Genomic DNA, 18,611 nt, shown 5'->3' with positions numbered 1-18,611 from the left:
CTGAATCCCGTATCCCAGACTCTCCACCATCACGCAGACCCTTGGCCTTTCCCACCCGCTCTCAGGCCCCCTGCCCCGCCCCGCCCCGCCCCGAAGGCTGCCAAGAGCCAAGGTCCCCATCAGCCAGGCAGGGCTGGTTCCTCCTGAGCTGGGAGACGGCTGTCTTCTTGCTGTGTCCCCACAAGGTCGTCCCTCCGTGCGTGTCTGTGTCCTCCTCCCCTCAGGAGGACATGGGCCAGACTGGATCAGGGCTCCCCCTCATTTTCATGTAATCATTTCTTTCAAGGCCTCGTCTCCAAATGCAGTCATATGCTAAGGTCCTGAGTGTTAGGGCCGTGACATGTAAATCTGGGGACACACAGTTCATAACCATGGCCGTCACCCATATGCTGTCTAAGACCTCACGCAGACATTTTAGCTTTCCTGGTCATTGCCAGTTTTTAAAAAGTGAATCCAGTCCCATTTAAAACTCCAGGTTCACCTTCTGCTGTCGCTCTGAGACCTCAGGGGTTTGGCAGGACCAGTCACAGGCACGGTCCTCCCCCGTTCTCCCTGGGCCTCAGGCAAAGCCTGTTCACTGTCCCTCAGTATCGGTGAGGCCGGGGGAGAATGCCTGGCGGTACACAGACCTGGCTCCCTTCTTCCTCAGATATACAACCGTTGAATTTTAGCGGGCTACGTGGCTGCCCTGAACAAGGCTGTCTTCCTAGGCACCTTGGCACTGGGTGTACCGTATGACTTAGTTTTGGCCAATGGAGTGTAAGCACAAGTGGTGAGTGAACTGTCCTCCTCCCTAGTGACTGGGATGAAGACACGATGGCTGGAGCTGGCACGGCTGCGTGGAACCATGAGGTGCCTCAGGAATAGAGGCCATGACAACAGGGGGCAGACTGAATGGAGCCTGGGTCCTTGACCACCTATCAGCCCCGGATCACCCACTTGGACTATTACATGAAAGTAAACCCCAACGCCAGCTTGCTCATGCCATGGTTATCTTTGGCTTCCTGTCATTTTGCCTTCCCACTAACCGATTCCCTGGTGCCTAGTAGGTGCTCAATATTCTTTTGAATGACTGGCTAGGCCGAGAGGTGCAGGAGTTGGGCTGGGGCTGGAGCAGCGTGGCCCTGTGTCGTGTACGGTCAACTGTACAGGACGATGGATTTGCCCAGCTGTTACGTAACATATCTCTGCCTCTCCCTTGGTCGGGGGGTTGGGGTGTGTAGTCCTGCGGACAGAACTCCAGTAAGCTGGCTCTGGCTTCCCTCCACGGACCCTCACCTCCTCCTGCCTTGGAGCGAAGTGACTTAACCTGATAGGTGTGTTTGGAATGGTAGGCGGGTAGGCATGGCCACTTCCTGTGCCTTGTCTCTTGGGGGCCAGGTGCTAACTGGCTGCACACCTGCTTTGCTCCCCCGTGGCTAGATGTGTGGAAGCAGACCCCATGTGGGAAGGCCTGTGGAACCGTCTGATTCTGGGGCTGTGTTAGGAGCTGCCCCAGCAGGTGCCCCCGTGTCAGTATATGGTGCTAAGGTGACATTTGTCTCTCATCTTCTTACTGCTTTGACGTGCTTCCCAATTGTTTTCGAACTCAGTTGGGAAAACGCAAGGCATTTATTTGTCCAGCAACCCCCAGCAGCAGCTGTCCCCTCTGACTGTGGGGCATGCCAGGGCCAGACAGGGAGTGTCAGAGCACCAGGGCATGCAGAAGTCCCTTCCACCAAGTGCCCAGGGCCTCTCTGATCCTTTCCAGCTCTCAGCGTCCACCATGTTTCTCACTGCCCTCTGGGAGACCAACCACCGCTGGGACAGCCCCTCTGGCCTGACCTGGGCAGGAGTAAAGGTTTGCACAGGGTTGGCAGACCTGGCCATGCATGTGTGCAGGGGACACCGTTGGGTCACCTTAGGGTGTGAGGGGGGAGGGCGAGGCTGAGGTGAGGAGGCCCTGAGGGCTATGTTCTAGAAGTTTCTGGCCCCAGGTCTTCTGCGCCCCAGCTGGAGCTCTCCTAGCTGTGCCGACCTGTAGGAGGCAGAGGGAGACAGCTGGAATCACAGCCTCAGCTGCTCACCAGGCCTCTACCAAGAAGGACGCCCCTACCAAGAAGGTGTCTGGCCACTCTTCTTGGGGGGTCCACGCTCCTGACTCTGCACCCCCCCCGTCCCAGGGCCACCCAACCCCTCCTGCACAAGGGGCTCAGGAAGGTCTGGCTGTTGCATGCCACCCACTCCCGCCCCTCCAGGATGGACAGGCCACAGGGGAGAGGCCCTGTCCAGCCTATACCTTGAGCCCTGGGCTTGCCTGCCTAAACCTCTGGCCCTGGAGCCTCAGGTCCTGCTTCCCGCTGCCCCCAGCCTCTCACCTGTGCCCCTGTCTTTGGGGAGCTGCCCCGTCTCCAGGAAGAGCCAGAGGTTGCTACATCTGTGCGACTCCACTCGGGTCACCCAGTAGCTGGCCACTGAGCCTGTGACTGGGGAGCGGGGGGCAGGGGCCAGTGGGCTGTGGGCCTGGGCCTCTGCACTTCTCAGGGACAGGGGGCCTGGGCCCAGGCTTCTTCTGGGCAGATGGTGGTGGTGGGCTTGGCAGGACTCCCACCGAGAACTAGGACCCCAGCCCAGGAGGTAGGGATGCTGGGACCACAGCTTCCCCACCCCTAGTGGGAACCCGCCCCTGCTGAAGAGCCAGCATCACCTCTGGCAACTCAGGTGCATGTTAAGGCCGTAGGTACAGGCCCTGGGTACCCACCCACGGCCACCAGCACGCTCCACTGGAAGGGGTACGAAAACTTCCTCCGAATGAACATCTGCAGGCCGGAGGTTGCACCAGTGCCTGCCAAGAGCCAAGGTCCCCATCAGCCAGCCCGTCCACGAGGCTGGCGGGGGACCCACCTGGGCGCCGTCGGAGTGCCCACAGCCCCGGTGAGGCTCCCAGCATCTGAGAACGGGCGGCCCGACGCCACCTGCTGGGGACTCAGGGTGAGACGGGAGGGTGAGGTCCCTCCAGACCCCAGGACTTCCGGACCCAGCCTACCTGTGACAAAGGTGAAGATGCCCTTCACGAAGGCCTCCGACTGGCACGCGGCGTACTCCCCCAGTCCCTGGGATGGGGGAGGAGTGAAGGCTCAGCTCCCCTCCCTCTTCTTTCACAGGCCCTCCTGTCCCTCCTTCGGGCACACTCTGGCCGTAAGGAAGGGGACCACGCATCAGGAGGCCCTGGGGACTTGGACACATCGCACCTGCCTCCATGTCCACCCAGGCTGCACCGATCCCCATAACAGGAGGGTCCCCCCGCTCTCGGTCCCTCTTCCCTGAGGAGGGTAACCCCCCTCCGAGCCCGCAGCCGCCCCGCTCAAGTCAGCTTCTGAGGTCCGGGGCCCGCGTCCCAGGCCAGCCTTCTCACCGGGTGCTTGGCGGCCACGGTGTCGTCCACCCGGGACAGACCCAGGTTCACCATGGCTGGCAGGTCACCCGGAGCGGGCGGGCGGAGCCTGCGCAGGACGTGCGGAGGGGCGGGTGCGGACAGGGGGCGGGGCCTGCGCAGGACGTGTGGAGGGGCGGGGGCGAACAGGGAGCGGAGCCTGCGCAGGAGGGGCGGAGCCTGCGCAGGAGGGGCGGGGCCTGCGCAGGAGGGGCGGGGCCTGCGCAGGAGGGGCGGGGCCTGCGCAGGAGGGGCGGGGCCTGCGCAGGAGGGGCAGAGGGGCAGGGACGAGCAGGCAGCTGATGCTAACTGAGGGACAGGAGCCCCTCAAGAAGCCCACTGCAGAGGTGCCCAGCCCTGGCCCATTTCCTGGAGGGACACGGAGGGCACACGCAAATTAGGAGAAGGTGGACAGTGTGTTTGCAGAGCAGCTACCCAGACATGGGTGGGACGCGGGGGACCCTGAGGGCGGGGGCAGGAATCTAGAGCTCAGAGCAGCAGAGCTGAGCACCCTAGGTCAGAGGGTCAAGGGGAGGACCTGTTCCAGCATGTAGAGGGGGGACTGTGTAGGTGAGGCCCCCCAGGGCCTATAGGGGGGGACCTGGCCAGCACAAAATAACCTTGATTCACCTCCGAGCTCCTGCTGGGCCCCCCTGGGGCAGAGCCCAACTGGGCAGGGGGCCCGGGGGCCCTTGACATCGTCCACGCAGTTTGAGCTCCCTCCGTGGTCAGCAGGGTGGAGGCTCTGAAGACCTGGAGATTCTTTCTCCTCCCCTGAGGATAGGGGTCTGGGGTTAGGAAGCTCCCTGGAGGCAGGAACCTGACCGGAGACTGTGCCTGGGGGAGATGGTCAGCAGCCCTGACCAACCAAAACCAGTGAGAGTTTACTGGAAGGATACTGGGGCTCCTGGATGAGCAGGAAGCTGGAGAACCAAGGGATTGGGAACGGGGGCAGGTCCAGGGGTCTGGTGAACAGGAACAGAACAAGAACCTCCAAGGGGAAGTGTTGGGTCTGAGTCATGCTGGGGGTACTAGCTCCAACCAGCTCCTGAGTCCTAGCCCTCCTCCTCGAGGCTCAGACCCCAGGGCAGGCCATGGGGGCTGCTGGGCAAGGGCAGCCCCCCACACCTGTGCCCCTTGGCCTTCACAGCATGATGCTGGGAGGGGGTGAGGCCGGGAAGCCAGACAAGGCTCCAGGCCTGAGTGCCCGCTGCAGCCGTGGACAAGGCCGGCGATGCCACCCACACAACCCCCGGGCTGCAGACGTGCTGGCATGGTATAGAGGCCCCGGGTTTTAGCGGACCTGCAGGCCAAAGCGATCTTCCTCCCTTATTTATCCACAGCTATGAACTGAGCACCTTCTGCAGCTGGAGCTGGGGAATCAGAAGCCAACAGGCCACCTGCAGCTCCTGTTGTCCCCGAATTTATAGTGTGTGGAGCAGAGACAATAAATAAACCCAGAAGAAAATGCGGATTAAGCTCAAAGCCTGGAGGAAAGAGACGGGGGTGGGGTATAGACTGGGGTTTGAGGAGGGCTGCTTGGAGGAGGCAGAGGCCACAAGCTGCCCAGGGAGCAGCAGGCTCCGAGCTGGTGCCGGAAGAGCCACAGGGCCAGGGGGCTGGTTTTTATCCTCCGTGCTATGATGACTCTGGAGACTTTTAAGCAGGGGTGCATCAGATTTATGCCCACTGTGTGGCCGAGGACAGAGGGAGCCAACGGGTGGCTGGGCCGCATTGAAGACGGTCAGGGACGGGCTGGTGGCGGGTGTGTCGTCCGTGGGTTGAGGGGTTGCCCTGCACCTGGGAGGCTTCTCGGGGGGGTCTGCAGGTTGTTGTCTGTCCCTTGGTCCTTGCTGAGCCTTGGTCCTGTGGTTGGTGTGGGCGTCTGTCCCTCGGTCCTTGCTGAGCCCGGCGGTCCTGTGGTTGGTGTGGGCGTCTGTCCTGCCCCCACACTTTTCCTTGGAGCTCTGGCCTTGGAGTGGGGTGGGGAGGACTTGGCACTCCTTTGGCCTTTCTGTCCCCCAACCCGAGAGGTGCGTTTGGGGGAAGATTTCATAGGTATTTGTAGCTCGTATAGATGCGTTTTAAACAACGAGGTCTAATTTGCACGTAGCAGAACTCACTTTTTACTGTCAGCTCTGCGAGTTTATAGACAGATGCAGGCCCTGCCACGGCTGGGCATCTTCCTGTTCCTGGGCACTGGCCTATTCTGGAAGGTTCTAGAAAGGAATACCCATCTGCAGTCTTCCTGAAAAGGCCTCTCTCACTCAGGAATGCATCTGGGATTTGTTTAAGCATGTTATCTGAGTGGATGGTTTGTTCTTTCCATGCCCTCCTGCCACGGAGGACCCGTCATCCTGGTAGCCGCGGGAGACACTTGGTGGCTTCTGCTTTTTGGTGGTGGTGCGTAGAGCCCTCCAAACACCCACGAGCAGGGGTTTGCCAAAGTTTTCATTTTTCTCATGTAAACACCGAGGTGTGTGATCGTCATATTGTCCGGGAAATGAGTGTGTCCCTTTCTGAGAATTGGCCACACGCTGGCGTCCCGGCAGCGAGTCCTTGCTGGATGGCGACTGGCCGCTCCCAGAGCTGCGGCGTGTCTCAGAGCAGCTTCGCCTTACGTGTCCGCTGATTCACGGACGCAAGTTCACGTGTTTATTTTCCATCTGGACATCGTCTTGGGTGAAGTGGCTTTTCAAATCTGTTGCCTGTTTTTTTTTTTTTTTTAACTTGGGTTGCTTATTTTTCTTATCATTGCATCTTGAGAGTTCTTTACAGATTCAGGATTTAAGTCTTTTATCAGATGCGTGTTCTGTAAATATTTTCAAGTCCCAGTGACTCTGGGACCTGGCCAGAGCTGGGATCCCCTGAAACCCAGAGCAGGCGGCACTCAGAAGCCCTCTGCTTCTCCCCTCCTTCCCTGCTGGGGGACGTGGGTCTTTCTCTGGCCCTGTAGGCCCTTCCACTCTGGAGCACTTAGCAGCGCACGCCCCTGATCAGAGGCCACCAGGTGGTCCTCCAGTGGAGTCTCTGTTGCTCTGTCTGCGTGCACACGAGAGGTCACTCGGGAGGCCTTGCCAGTGACCCCCACCAGCCCGTGGCGCCTCCCTGGCGACACTCGGGGCTGCACGCTTATGCAACCGTTGATAAGGTGGTTGTGACGCCATAATCCACCCTAAGTGGCGGCTCAGCTCCGCCCTCCAGACGGGCCCGCTGGAGGCTCAGTTGGTGGCTGCGGAGGGGGCGGTGGGGTCCAGAGTGAGGGGCACCCCGGCCTCTGATGTCCCCTCGGTCACGGCTGGGCTGGCCAGTGGTGACTCCACTCCTGTCGGGGGGGAGTGAGTGAGGACTTTGGGGGCCCAGACCCTGAGTAGGGGCCTGCTGGCTAGAGCACCCCCAAGCACTCTGGGCCCCCAGCCCCAGCAGTCTGGAGGTGGATGGAGGCCAAGATGAGGTCTCTGCTTGGTCCTAGGTGACTGGCTGGCAGGTCTGGATCGGGAGAGGTGAGAGGTGAGAGCCCGCCTCTCTGGAGCCCTCCAGGAAATGACCCCTGGGGCTGGTGGGGGACCTTGGGTGATTGTGCGGGACAATGGACAAAGAGGGCTGAATTTCCAGAGCCACATGCCTTCTGCTGCCCGACTGCTCCTCGGCGGAGCCCAGCTGGTGGGCTGGGCTATAAGGCCTGCCCTCCTGGGGCTTGGATTCAGGTGCCAGGGGCTGGAGAGCAGGCATGGTGATGAAGTGCGTCCTGCTGGGCCAGGTCCTGGTGCTGCTCTGGGTGTCCGTGGCTTGGGCTGAGGTCCTGGTGCAGCCCGATTTTGATGCTAAGAAGGTAACAGAGGCCGCTGTGCTGTGTCGCAGGTGGGCGTGGGGCCTGAGCCCCACGGGAAATGCTAGCACCATGGGGTAACAGTGCGCCGTCCTCGGACCCTTGGACCCTCTCTCCATTTAATCCTGAAACAACCCTGTGGGGGTAATTACTGACCCATTTTACGGCTGGGGGAACCGAGGTCATGCAACCCACCCAGGTAGGTGGCAGAACAGGGGCTCAGGGCAAGAGATGGGCACAGAAACCCCCGGCCGTGTGGTTCCAGACAAGCCTGTGTGGCCATGTGGCTTTGTGGCCCTGGTCCCAGGGCAAAGCCAGCCACCAAGCTGCTTTGCAGTTCTCAGGCCTCTGGTACGTGGCCTCCATGGTCTCCGACTGCAAGGTCTTCCTGGGCAAGAAGGACCACCTGCTGATGTCCACCAGGGCCATCAAGGCCATGGCGGGGGGCAATCTCAGTGTCCACATGGAGTTCCCTCGGTGAGTGTGATGGGCTGGGGGTGGGGGTAGGCTGGGCCAGCAGCTGAGAGTGAGTCCCGGGTTGTGCACCCCCAGGGCTGATGGCTGTCACCAGGTGGATGCTGAGTACCTGAGGGTGGGCTCTGAGGGCCACTTCAGAGTCCCAGGTAGGTCCTGCTCCACCTGCCTTCCGGGACCCCTGACACAGCTTCTCCATGGGATGACGTGGACTGTCCTTCTACCTGGGACCACCCCCATCACCATCTCCTGCCCCTCCCCTCCTTCCCTCCACCTTCTGCCCTTCCCTTGAGCCCCGAAGCAGAGGACAGTGTGGGTGGGGGTCAGTGTCTGGGCCCTGTACACTTCTCCATGGCTGGGTGGCCCCCTCCTCTGCAGCCCTGGGCTACCTGGACGTGCGCATCGTGGACACAGACTATAGCTCCTTCGCCGTGGTCTATATCTACAAGGAGCTGGAGGGAGCGCTCAGCACCATGGTGCAGCTCTACAGTGAGGGCGCCCAGCTGCCTGCCCTCCCTACTCAGGCCCCCACTGGTCACTGCCCACCTGGCCCTCTCCTCCCCACCCCGGCCCCTCCCCACCTTCTCTGTCTCCTCCCAGCCCCACCCCTCAGGACCTGCCTCCCCACATCAATCACCCCCAACTTCAAGCCAAGAAGGACCAGACAGGGGTGACAGGACCCCCCAGCTCTTCGGATGGGTAGGAGTCGGCTTGAGGGCCCTCTGAGGGCCGGGCACTCTGGCTGAAGCCCATGCAGCTCTCTGGCCTCCTGAGGGTGGGGACCCACTGCCTGAGAGCCTAAGTGGGGGCTGAGGTCCTATTTTGCTTTAATTTCTGAGGGCTTTGACAGAGCGAGCCAGGGGCTCCCCAAGGTACGGAGGTTGGGGTGAGGGCTGGACACTGGTTTTGGCCTGAGGGGGGGGGGCCCAGGGGGACATGGCCCTGGGGAAGAGCCAGGCCATCCCAGTCTCCCAGATACCTCCTGTGAATTAGGAAAGGACACCCTTCTGGGTGGCTTCCAGTCCCCATTGATCCCCCAGCAAGGCAGGCACCTTTGTGCAGTGCACTACCTGCCCAATCTTGGGGGGTAGACCTGCTGTCAACTCTCAAGAAGAGCCCTGAGGCCAGGAGAGCTCCGCCCCCCTCCCCTCCCCTCTGTGGGCCCCAGGAGAGCTCCGCCCCCCTCCCCTCCCCTCTGAGAGCCCCAGGAGAGCTCCGCCGCCCTCCCCTCCCCTCTGAGAGCCCCAGGAGAGCTCCGCCCCCCTCCCCTCCCCTCTGAGAGCCCCAGGAGACCTCCGCCCCCCTCCCCTCCCCTCTGAGAGCCCCAGAGCTCACAGGGGCCCTCCTCTGCCCCAGGCCGGACCCAGGAAGCAAGTCCCCAAGCTGTGAAGATCTTCCGGGACTTCTACCCCACCGTGGGGCTCCCGGACGACATGATGGTCATGCTGCCCAAGTCAGGTACACAGGCCCCTTCCCGACTCCTGGGAGAGAGCCAGACGAGGTGGCATCTCTTGTGAAGGTGGGCTGACAGGTCCTCCAGCCGCTGCTGCCCACAGCCACCTCTTTCCCCCGACACACACTAAGGAAGAGGTTTTGGGCCACCAGGAAGGGAGAGTCTTTCAGTGGGTGGGGCTGTTTGGGGGCCCAAGGCACCCAGGGGTCGGGCTGCCTGAAGCTGTGGGCGTCCCGGCCGGCTCAGCCTCGCAAGGACTATCTTCCTTCCCACAGATATGTGCTTCTCTGGGGACAAGGAGGCTCCCTGACACCTGCGGAGACCCACCTCGGCCCTTCCCAGGTAGGAGGGAGGCAGGGTGACTCCTCCGTCCTGTTCCCCAGGGCCTCTGCCCTGGCTGCCGTGCACCCTGCTTCCCGCGATCCCACTCCCCACACCCTCCACCCAGGTGCCTGGCCGTCCACTTTCACGATTCAGGCCTCAGCTTACATGCTACCTCTTCCAGGAAGCCGCCTCTGATTTCCTAGGGCTGCCTTAACAAATTACCACATGTGACAGAAGTGTACTCCCCACAGTTCTGGGGGCCAGAGGCCCAAAGTCAAGGAGTGGGCCAGGCTGGTTCCTTCTGGAAGCTCTAGGGCAGAATCTCGGCCTCTCCCAGCTTCTGCTGGTGCTGGCGGTCCTCGGCGTCCCTTGGCCTGTAGACCCAGCCCTGCTACCTCTGCCTCGATTGTCACACGGCTGTCCTCCCTCTGCGTGTGTTCAAATGTCCCTCTTCTTACAAGGACACCAGTCACGGGGGCCGGGCCCACCCTACATCCATGACGGTCTCATCTCCATCCTTAACTGGTCACATCCACAAAGACCCTGTCTTCAAGTAAGGTCCTGTTCTGAAGACCTGGGTGGACATGAATTTTGGGGGATGCTGTCAATCCAGTATGCTGTGTGTCCCACAGCCTCTGACTCACCCCCTGGGTTGCTGGGCCTTGGAACTGTCTGGGTACTTGGTCTCCCCCTGAGGGTCCCATGAGGTGGGAATTGCCACCTTGCGGATCACTGCTGTCACAGGGCTGGGTCCCCGGGAGCCCTTGGGACATGGAAACAGGTGGGCTCTTGGGGACACCTTCCCCCTGAGTACATGCCAGGAAACTGTCCAGCCTCTTGCTGAGTTCACAGTGAATAGTTTGGGAACCCACATAAAACAATAAATAACAGAAGTGTCAGAGGCAGCCCTGTGGACCCTCCTGGCAGGCCTGTGTTTGTGTGGTGGGGCTCCTTCCTCACCCTGCAGGGAGCGTGCCCGGCACCCCTCCCGGCACCCTGCCCGGCATCCTGCTCTCCCTGGCTGTGCTGGCTATTCACCCAGTGGGGTGTTTGGGCTGTTTAGACTTCTCATGGGTCTAGAAGATGCTGCCAGCCTCCTGGCCCTGTCTGCCACACAGGCGGTTGTCTTTGGTGGGAGGAGGGGGGTAGGGATGTGTCAGATCACCCTCTGGAAGGTTCTACCTTCGGAGAGTATGAGCCCCAGCTTCTCGCTGCGTGCTCCGCCCCAACTTTCAGCGTGAAGCGCCCCAAGGTGACCCCCTCTCAGGTGCTGAGTCTGGGGGTTTTGCTATGCTTTAGTGGCCTCTGGTGCGCCTGGGGGGGCACCTGCTGTGGATGGGGGCAGCTAGAGGCTCTGAGGGGTGTTTGTTGAGAGTGGGTGCGTGGAGTGACCGTGCCTTTCCTGTCTGGCAGGGTGAGCTGGACCAGCAGACCTTGTCGTCCCGAGTTGTCTGGACCCACCATCCTCCTGGGTCACCCCCCCCCTTCTTCATGCCCGGACCTCCCTCTTCCACTCAATAAACATATTCTGCAGTCTAGAGGCCCCTCACTTCTTTGCAGAGGCCCTTGGGGAGTCCTGTCTTGATCCAGGACTCCTGGGGAAACTGAGGCAGGGAAGTGGGCCTGCAGGAGACACTGACCACTGGGCACCTCCTGGCTTGAGGGGACAGGAGGCTCCAGTCCAGCGTGGCACCTGTGAGGGGCTGTACCCGTGGGCGGTGTCTAATGCCACTGCCCTGGCCCCCATGGGTTCACACACCTTCAGGGAGCCAGGGTGCCCTGTGAAGACCAGCCTTGCTGCTGGGGCTCCGTTGGGCATGCACAGACCCTTGGCTGCAGGAACTGGGGGCACAGCAACATGGGGGCTTCAAAGCAGGGTCATGGGGGTGTTCCCTCCTGCCGCTGGGGTGACCTTGACCCTTGGCATGTCATATGCTCCACAGTGGACCCCTGGACACACACAGTGAACTTGCTGCGTTCCTTATTCGGGAAACTGAGGCATAGAGAAGTTGGTGACTTGCCCAGCAAGGGGCCAGGCTGAGGTTCAGGCCCAGTGGTCAGGCTCCAGGGCCTGGGCTCCCTGCGGACCCTCTATGAGATGTTGGCGGGGAAGAGAGCCCTCCCTGGGGGCTGCTGGCCACTGCTGTTCTTCTCCTGATAGGAGCTCTGCATGTCCAGGTTATGTCCAGCGCACACACTTCAAAGGGCCGGGCGTGGGTTGGGGCAGGAAGGTAGTGGGGGTCCTGCTTCATTGCTCACGGGTGTCCTGCAGCCTTCCCAGGGCTGGAGCCGGAGGCAGTCAGCCAGATCAGATGAGGGGCGTCTGTCCTCGTCACCCAGAGACATTGTCCCCCACGCTTCCTGTCCTCCCTCTGCTGCCTGGCCAAGCACATCCCTGGGGGGGCCCTCTCTCATCAGCCCAGGCCAGCCAGTCCTCAGCTTCCTTGGGGGGGCCCCTGCTGTTCTTGCTGTGTGGTGGCCCCCTCGGCCTCTGGCGGGCTGGCCAGCTCTGGGCCTCCCTGTCCTGGCCTGACCTTTCCCCCCCGTGCCTGACCCTAAACTGACAGCCTTTGTGGGAGGGCAGTGCAGCATCCAGGATCCGAGGTGGCCAGTCCCCCTGGTGGGGGGAGCTCCCCTTTAGCTGACCAAGCCTGGAGCCGTTCCAGGGTGCACTTTTCTGGCCCTGAAGCTGGGAAGGTTGCCTCTTACTGGTCAAGACCCGGGGATGCTGATCTGGGCAGGAGCTGTTCTGGGCACCCTCGGACCCCTCCTGGCCACATGGCACCTGTCCCCCTGCTTTGTGGCCATAACAGATGGGAAACCAAGGCTCACAGCTTGCCGGGCGGGGGCTGCTGTCCCGGAAGCCCAGCTCCTCTTGCCGTGCTCATGGTCAGGATAAAATCTGTCGGGGGGGGGGGTGTGTGCCCAGCTGTACTGTCGGGGGGGGGGGGCCAGCTGTACTGTCAGGGGGGCCCAGCTGTACTGTCGGGGGGGCCCAGTTGGGGAAGAGCCGGCTCTGGCCTCCCACCACCCTGGCTCATGTGCTGGCTGTGTTCATCGGGTCGGTGGGTCAGCAAGACAGGGCCTGTCTCAGGCCGGCCTTCTGGGCTGTGGGTCGTACCTGGCTGTGTGGGAAGCCTGAGTGAGTCCAGGGGAGGTCGGGCATGGGGCCTGGCCTGGGGGCGGGGCTGGGTATGGTCACGGTGGACGGGGACACGGGCCACAGGAAGGTGGCTCCCCAGTGTGTGCAGAGGTCCCCGAGATGTGGCCCCCACCTCGGTCTCCCAGGGGCCTCTGTGCCTCTCCCATGCTGCTCCCAAGCTTCGCCTCCCCGCGGGGGCCTCCCCAGGGAGAGGAGACCCCTCATTCTTGTCCCCCCTCAGCTCAGTGCTGCCTCAGCCAGCCATACCAGAGCCTCGGAGCCTTTCTTCACCTGTCCCAAGACTGATGAGAAAGAGCCTGAAAACCGCCCGTGCCCTGTGAGGAAGGAGCTCTGCGCCTGGGGGCCTGGGTGCGCCATACCCGTCTGTCAGCTCCTACGGGCTTGGAGCTGTGGTCCCCAGCCGCCCCGCGGTGGTGGGGGGCCTCGTCCTCCTCCTCTCAGGCCCCCCAGCGGCCCCACTGCGGGTCCAGTGTCGTCCCAGGCCAGGACGGTGGTGGCACCACTGTGTTCTCACAGGCTGACCCCACCCCAGCAGCTGGGTGTCACTGGGCCTCCATGGCGTGCCTGCAGAAAGCCGTTTCACTGAGCGGCCTCGGCCACGTGTACTGATGACATTCCCAGGTTCTTGCGCAACACTCCTCCGGTATAAACCCAGGTGCTGGGGGAGCAGAGGCGCGGAGAGCAGCGATGGAGGCTGGGATGCTGAGTGCCATCCTGGGCATCGTCATGGTGCAGGGGGGCACAGCCATACAGGACCTGGATCTGCAGAAGGTGGCTTTTCCGTCTTACGTGGGGAGGCCGGGGCAGGGAGGGGCCTGAGTGTCCAGCCACTCCAGCCACCGCCCCCCTGGTCCCTCCAACCCCCAGCCAGTGCCAGAGCAGCTACATCGGGGGCCCCAGGGCCCAACCAGTTCAGCCCGGGCAGAGCAGGTGGCTGAGGCTCTGAGCCCAGCCGGGCCGGTCACCCCTGTCCTTGAGAGGGGGTGTGAGAGCAAGTGCCCCGGGCCCGGCAGGGCCAGAGCTCTCCCTGAGGGTCTCCTGTGGGCAGGTAGGTAGCCTGGTCCTCCAGGGTCTCCAGGGACCGGGGCTCAGCGTGGCCACCTCCTGCTCCTGGATCATTGGGGTCCATCCCCCAGGAGCTCCGGTAGGAACAGGCCAAGCGCCTGGGAGCAGCCCTGCTGTACCAGCTCCCAGGGTGCCGCACAGTGTGGTGACCAGAGGACGCTTTCCCAGTGCGGGGAGCTCGTCTGGGGCCCCAGGTCCTTCACAGGTCTGCATTGGCAGCCGAGCTGGGAGCACGTCAGAAGGCTCAGGGATGACACGTACTGGGGACATGTATTCTTTTCTTTTGCAAAACAATTGGTTTCCAGGTTTCAGATGGAAGTTCTGGGCTGTGGGTGGATTTCGGAAGGCGGGAGTTCCCTACCCCAGCTCCCAGTGTGGGGGCGAAGCTGTATCCTCCCGTGGGTGACAAGGGCTGCTGGCCGCTGCCTCCTCTCTCGGGCCCCAACCACCGCTGCCCCTGGCATCCTGGCCCCAAGGACGGCGCACTGCCGTCTGATGGGCTGGAGGGGTTCCTCAGAAGGATGGTGACTGCTGCTTTGCCACAAAGACTTGCTGACCTTTCAGGGACCCCCGGCACCCTGCTCGGGGGCCCTGGGTGGGTCTGCCACATCGGTTGGGGCTCCGGCTTCTCTCTAGATTGTAGGATTCTGGCGGGAAGTTGGTGTGGCCTCCAGCCAAAACCTGGCACTGAAGACCCCAAAGAGGCTGGAAGCCTTGTTCCTGACCTTGAATGGACATGAGCTGATTGTGAAGGCTGCATATAACAGGTGAGGGGTCCCTCCCCCGGGAGCGCCGGTAGGAACAGGCACGTGAGGCCGAGTGCCTGGAAGCAGCCCGGCTGCACCAGCTGCAGCTGTGGGGTCTGAACTGTGTCAATCCTCCCTGTGTCCAAAACCCAAGACCTTGACCCCCATCCCCAGCACCAACCCCCCCAGGCTGCTGGACCTGCCACATGTAGATCTGCCCCAGACCTTCAATTCTCCCAAAAATAAGCGTAGAGTTTTGATAAAGCCCCATTAAGTTATAAGAAAGAAAATTGGGCACGGGGTTCTCTGGAGGCCCCCGCTCTGCACCTCCACTGTCCTCATCGTGGCCCAGGCTCTCCTGGGTACAGACACACTGCTGGAGCCCTTTCTGAGGATACATTCCCCTCTCTGCACCCCCCGGGATGTGCCCGGCAGAAAGAATGCAGGCTGGCATTTCCTTGATGAGCACGTTGCTGCCTTTCAGCTCAGGAAGTTGTGAGACAGAAAAAATAGTGAGCTCAGAAATAGATGTTTCGGGGACATTCGTTTTTCCTGGTAAGAACCCTTGCCTGTTGCTACAGTTTCAACCCCCTGGCCCTGCATACCAGCTGCACTTGGCCTTGCTATTTTTCCTGTGCTGTTCCCCATGCTGTTCCCTGCACTTCTCCTCATGCCCCAGATGCTCCCATTCTCTTAACACAAGTGGGTCATCCTTCAAGGGCTGCTCTACCCGTCCCCCTCCCCGCCGTGCCTAGCATGAAGGGCAGGTTTGGGCGCTGGGTGGGGAGAGGATGGAGTCAGACCCCACACCCCACCTCGGAGGTCTCCCAAACTGCGCGGTACCTGTCGGCATGTCTGCAGTCTCTCCACTCCCACCTGCTGCCAGGCCACAGGGAGATCCACGTGATAGACACGGACTATGAACAGTTTGCCATTTTGAGGCTGTCCCTCCACTGGCAAGGCAAGGACTACCATGTGCTCAAGTATTTCAGTAAGTGCACCCTGGGGTGGGAGGGGGGCGCCTGCTGCTGCCCTCCTGGGGACAGCCCCGCCCAGCCCAGCCCCCCTGTGCCCCCCACAGCTCGGAGCCTGGAGGACGAGTATGGGCCAGGCTTCTGGAGATTCCGGGAGATGACAGCAGACATGGGGCTTTACCTGGTGGCCCGGCATGGTGAGCCCCAGACCTTCTGGGTGGGCGCTGGGCTGGGGACCCTGAGGGTGGGAATAGGCCCAGTCCTGCGGCACCTCACACCACCCGTGTCCCACAGGGAGATGCGCCAAGCTCCTGAAGGAGGTGAGCCTTGCCCTGGGCTGCGCTGAGTCCCCCAAGCTGAGTCTTCCGACCTGACAGGGACCCTGAATCACTCTGCATCCTGGGCCTCCAGGGTGTGGACGCCAGGCTGCCAGAGGGGGACCCCGGAGGCTGGGGCCTCGAGGACAGGGCTGGGGGAGGGACGGGAGGAGGCTGGGCCCTCGTCCTGCCTTTCTGGCCAGCAGGGTGGGGACACAAGCCCTGTGGGCACCGTCTCGGGTTCCCCGTGTCCCACACGGTGCTAGCCCATCCCCTGCATGATCCCCTCTGTCTCAGCACAGCCCCGAGAGCTGGGGACTGTGACCCTGCCTTGCAGGTAGAGAAACTGAGGCCCAGGGAGGCTTTTTGCTCACAGTCATGCAGCTAGGACACGGGCCCCCACCCGTGGCCTTAACCACTGCCCCCAGGGGCCTTTGGAGGTCAGGCAGTGCCCTGAGGCCCTGCCCTTCTGTGTCTCAGGAGCTGATCTAGAGGATGCCTGTGCCCAGGCCGGGATGCTCCGAGCCTCCGCCCCCACGCCCGGCCTCTCCTGGCCCCAGGGCGCTGCTGGTACCTTCTCCGAATAAACCCCACTGACAAACCCACTGCCCCAAGTGTCTTTCTTGGGGGAGCGGGGCCTGAGGGGTGACGGCTGGGGCCGTGGGGTGTGTTTTCCATGACTGTCCTGACAGTGACAGCAAACCTAACTCTGGTGGTCTGTGTACACCGTGAGCATCGCTGGTGAGCGGGAGCCATTCAGATCCCATCCCTGGCTGGACCTCTGCCCAGAGAGGGCTGAGCTGGGGGGACGCCACTGGCCAGGCTGGCTTCCGGTCTGGTCTGTGTTTCCTTCCCTGTGGGGCCCGGGGACCGCACAGCTCGCATGCAAGATGGCAGGGTCCTCTCCCTCCTTCCCACCCGAGGGTCATGCCCAGCCCTGCCCTGCTCAGGGCCCACAGGCCAGGCTGCCCATGTGTGTGGGCCCCACAGTCATCCTCAGGCTACCGCCCTGCTCCCCGAGAGCCTGAGCGGCCCCAGGCCTGCTGCCCTTGAGCAGAGCAGCAGGTTAGATCTCTCAGATGAAAGGGGACCATGCTGCATTTCTGCTTACATTCTTCCATGGCTCCCTCCTGCCCCAAAGTCAAATCCCATGGGCATTGTGGCCAGGGCCCTCCAGTCATGGCTGTTCTGTCGCCCTGCTCGTCTCCTCCCACCCACCTTGCATGGGTGGTCCAACCTCTTCAGTGTCTGGGTCCCCATCATGAACTCTGTCACTCCATGATCTGCACTGACTGTCTGATCACCACATTTTCTTCCATCACCTGCGGCTGAGACCAGAGGGCATCCAGGGTGGCCTGGTCAGGGCAGGGAAATTGGGGCGGGTGTCAGCTCCATGGCTCTGAGCACAGCCCGGGACGACCAAGGCTTCTGGGGAGCAGCTGCCCCGCGGGTGAGGCAGGAGAGGGGTCCCCGAGGCCCACCAGCGCTGGGGGACTGGCAGCACCGGCCCAGCCAGAGCAGAGAAACCCCAGTGACACTCAGCCATCCAGCCAGGAGCGAGGCCTGCCCCGAGGGTGGGGCCTGCCTGGGACTTGCCGGACCGATTCCTGAGCCAAGTTCCCAAAGACCCACAGGAGGGATGTTTGGAAGCTGCATTCTGACAGATTAGGGGTGCCTGGGGACAATTTGGATTTTCCACGGATCTGTCCAGCCAAAGCTTGCAAGGAGCACAAGGTGACCTGCCTGCAAGGTGACGGAGTCACCTCCATCGGCTCGGGCAGCCGTCCCAGAGTACGGCGGGCCGCGGGTGGCCCCGGGACATCGGGGGTTTATTTCTCACACTTCTGAAGCTGGACGCCCTAGGTCAGGGTGCTGACAGGGTTGGTCTCTGGTGAGACCCCACTTCCTGGCCTGGAGCTGGTGGGCTTCCCACGGTGCCTGCCTGTGGCCTCCACTCTGCGCACCGGGAGACATCACTGGGGCTCCCCGCCTCTTAGAAGGGCGCCAGTCCTAGCAGATACGGTCCCACCGGCACGAGCGCCCCGCACCCCGTCACCGTCACCGCCTAAGAGGCCCCAGCTCCAGACACAGCTGCAGTGGTGACTACGGCTTCAACAGTAGCATTTCTGGGGATGCAGTTCTGTCCCCGACAAAAGCCCACACCACTCAGAGGGCAACAAGGGCATCCAGGGCCTCTGCAAGGCAGTGTGAGCACACAGGCCGCTGGACGCTCGAGGAAACAAGGGGGGTGGGAGACTAGGAGGAGGTCCCCAGAAGGCCTGCAGGCGGGTTTCGAACACACTGGCCCAGCGCTGCCCTCATAAGTAAGTTCAAGGACAAAAGGAAGGCAGGCTCCGGGAGCTAGCTCGTTCTGAAATGGCAGAATTAAACAGTCAGCTAATGCACAGAGAACTAACGTGGGAAGAGATGGGCCCTTGGAGCCGGAGACTGTGTGGAGAGCCAGGCCGGAACACTGATGCCACTCGGGGTCGCCGGGCCCCGGGCTTTCCTGGACGGGCTTAGCAGACGGCAGGTGGCCGGGCACTGGACAAATCAACGCAGATCATCGGAGCCAAGGAACAGAGCAGAGAATGACTGGGGCGGGGGCGAGGTCGGGCATGTAGACTCGTCCCAGCAAGAGAAGGCAGAGAAAATGGGGCAGAAAAATATTTGAAGAAATAGAGGCCAAAATATGCCCAACTCTACGAAACACATCCCTGAGGCTCAGGGAAGCCTATGCGGGACAGGTGCGCCACTCCCAGGGACATCGCGGTGTGAGGCACTCCCGCGGTTTGCAGACTAGGTGAACGGAGCTGGGGGAAAGGGCGCTTCAGCAGCAGAGGCCAGGCGCGGA

At 62.0% G+C, this 18,611-nt stretch overlaps 3 protein-coding genes across 4 annotated transcripts; 2 read left to right on the top strand and 1 right to left on the bottom strand.

The window, feature by feature from the left end:
- Positions 1-1,592: 1,592 nt before the first annotated feature.
- TMEM141 (transmembrane protein 141) lies at positions 1,593-3,500 on the bottom strand. The gene is made up of 5 exons (XM_021691038.1): positions 3,395-3,500; positions 3,026-3,092; positions 2,741-2,824; positions 2,358-2,465; positions 1,593-2,017 (listed from the first exon to the last, which is right to left on the bottom strand). The coding sequence occupies exons 1-5, from the start codon at positions 3,446-3,448 to the stop codon at positions 2,004-2,006; spliced, it is 327 nt and encodes a 108-aa protein (XP_021546713.1). The 5' UTR covers positions 3,449-3,500; the 3' UTR covers positions 1,593-2,003.
- Positions 3,501-7,148: 3,648 nt separating this feature from the next.
- On the top strand, positions 7,149-9,500 carry LCN15 (lipocalin 15). 2 transcript variants are annotated; one of them, XM_044920692.1, is made up of 6 exons: positions 7,149-7,244; positions 7,579-7,718; positions 7,794-7,864; positions 8,094-8,204; positions 9,072-9,173; positions 9,444-9,500. In XM_044920692.1, exons 1-6 carry the CDS (start codon positions 7,149-7,151, stop codon positions 9,476-9,478), a joined length of 555 nt encoding a protein of 184 aa, XP_044776627.1. In that variant the 3' UTR covers positions 9,479-9,500. The 2 variants fall into 2 exon arrangements, 1 of the variants encoding a protein (XP_044776627.1); XR_006541134.1 differs by lacking the exons at positions 7,149-7,244; positions 7,579-7,718; positions 7,794-7,864; positions 8,094-8,204; positions 9,444-9,500 and adding an exon at positions 8,341-8,414 and having other exon boundaries at positions 9,072-9,096.
- Positions 9,501-13,342: 3,842 nt separating this feature from the next.
- LCN8 (lipocalin 8) lies at positions 13,343-15,814 on the top strand. The gene is made up of 6 exons (XM_021691061.1): positions 13,343-13,426; positions 14,357-14,487; positions 14,951-15,021; positions 15,353-15,457; positions 15,548-15,637; positions 15,735-15,814. The coding sequence occupies exons 1-6, from the start codon at positions 13,343-13,345 to the stop codon at positions 15,812-15,814; spliced, it is 561 nt and encodes a 186-aa protein (XP_021546736.1).
- Positions 15,815-18,611: the final 2,797 nt, after the last annotated feature.

The sequence above is a fragment of the Neomonachus schauinslandi genome, chromosome 13 (genome assembly GCF_002201575.2).
Source record: "Neomonachus schauinslandi chromosome 13, ASM220157v2, whole genome shotgun sequence".
Classification (NCBI taxonomy): Eukaryota; Metazoa; Chordata; class Mammalia; order Carnivora; family Phocidae; genus Neomonachus; species Neomonachus schauinslandi.
This window is presented reverse-complemented; position numbering and strand designations above follow the sequence as displayed.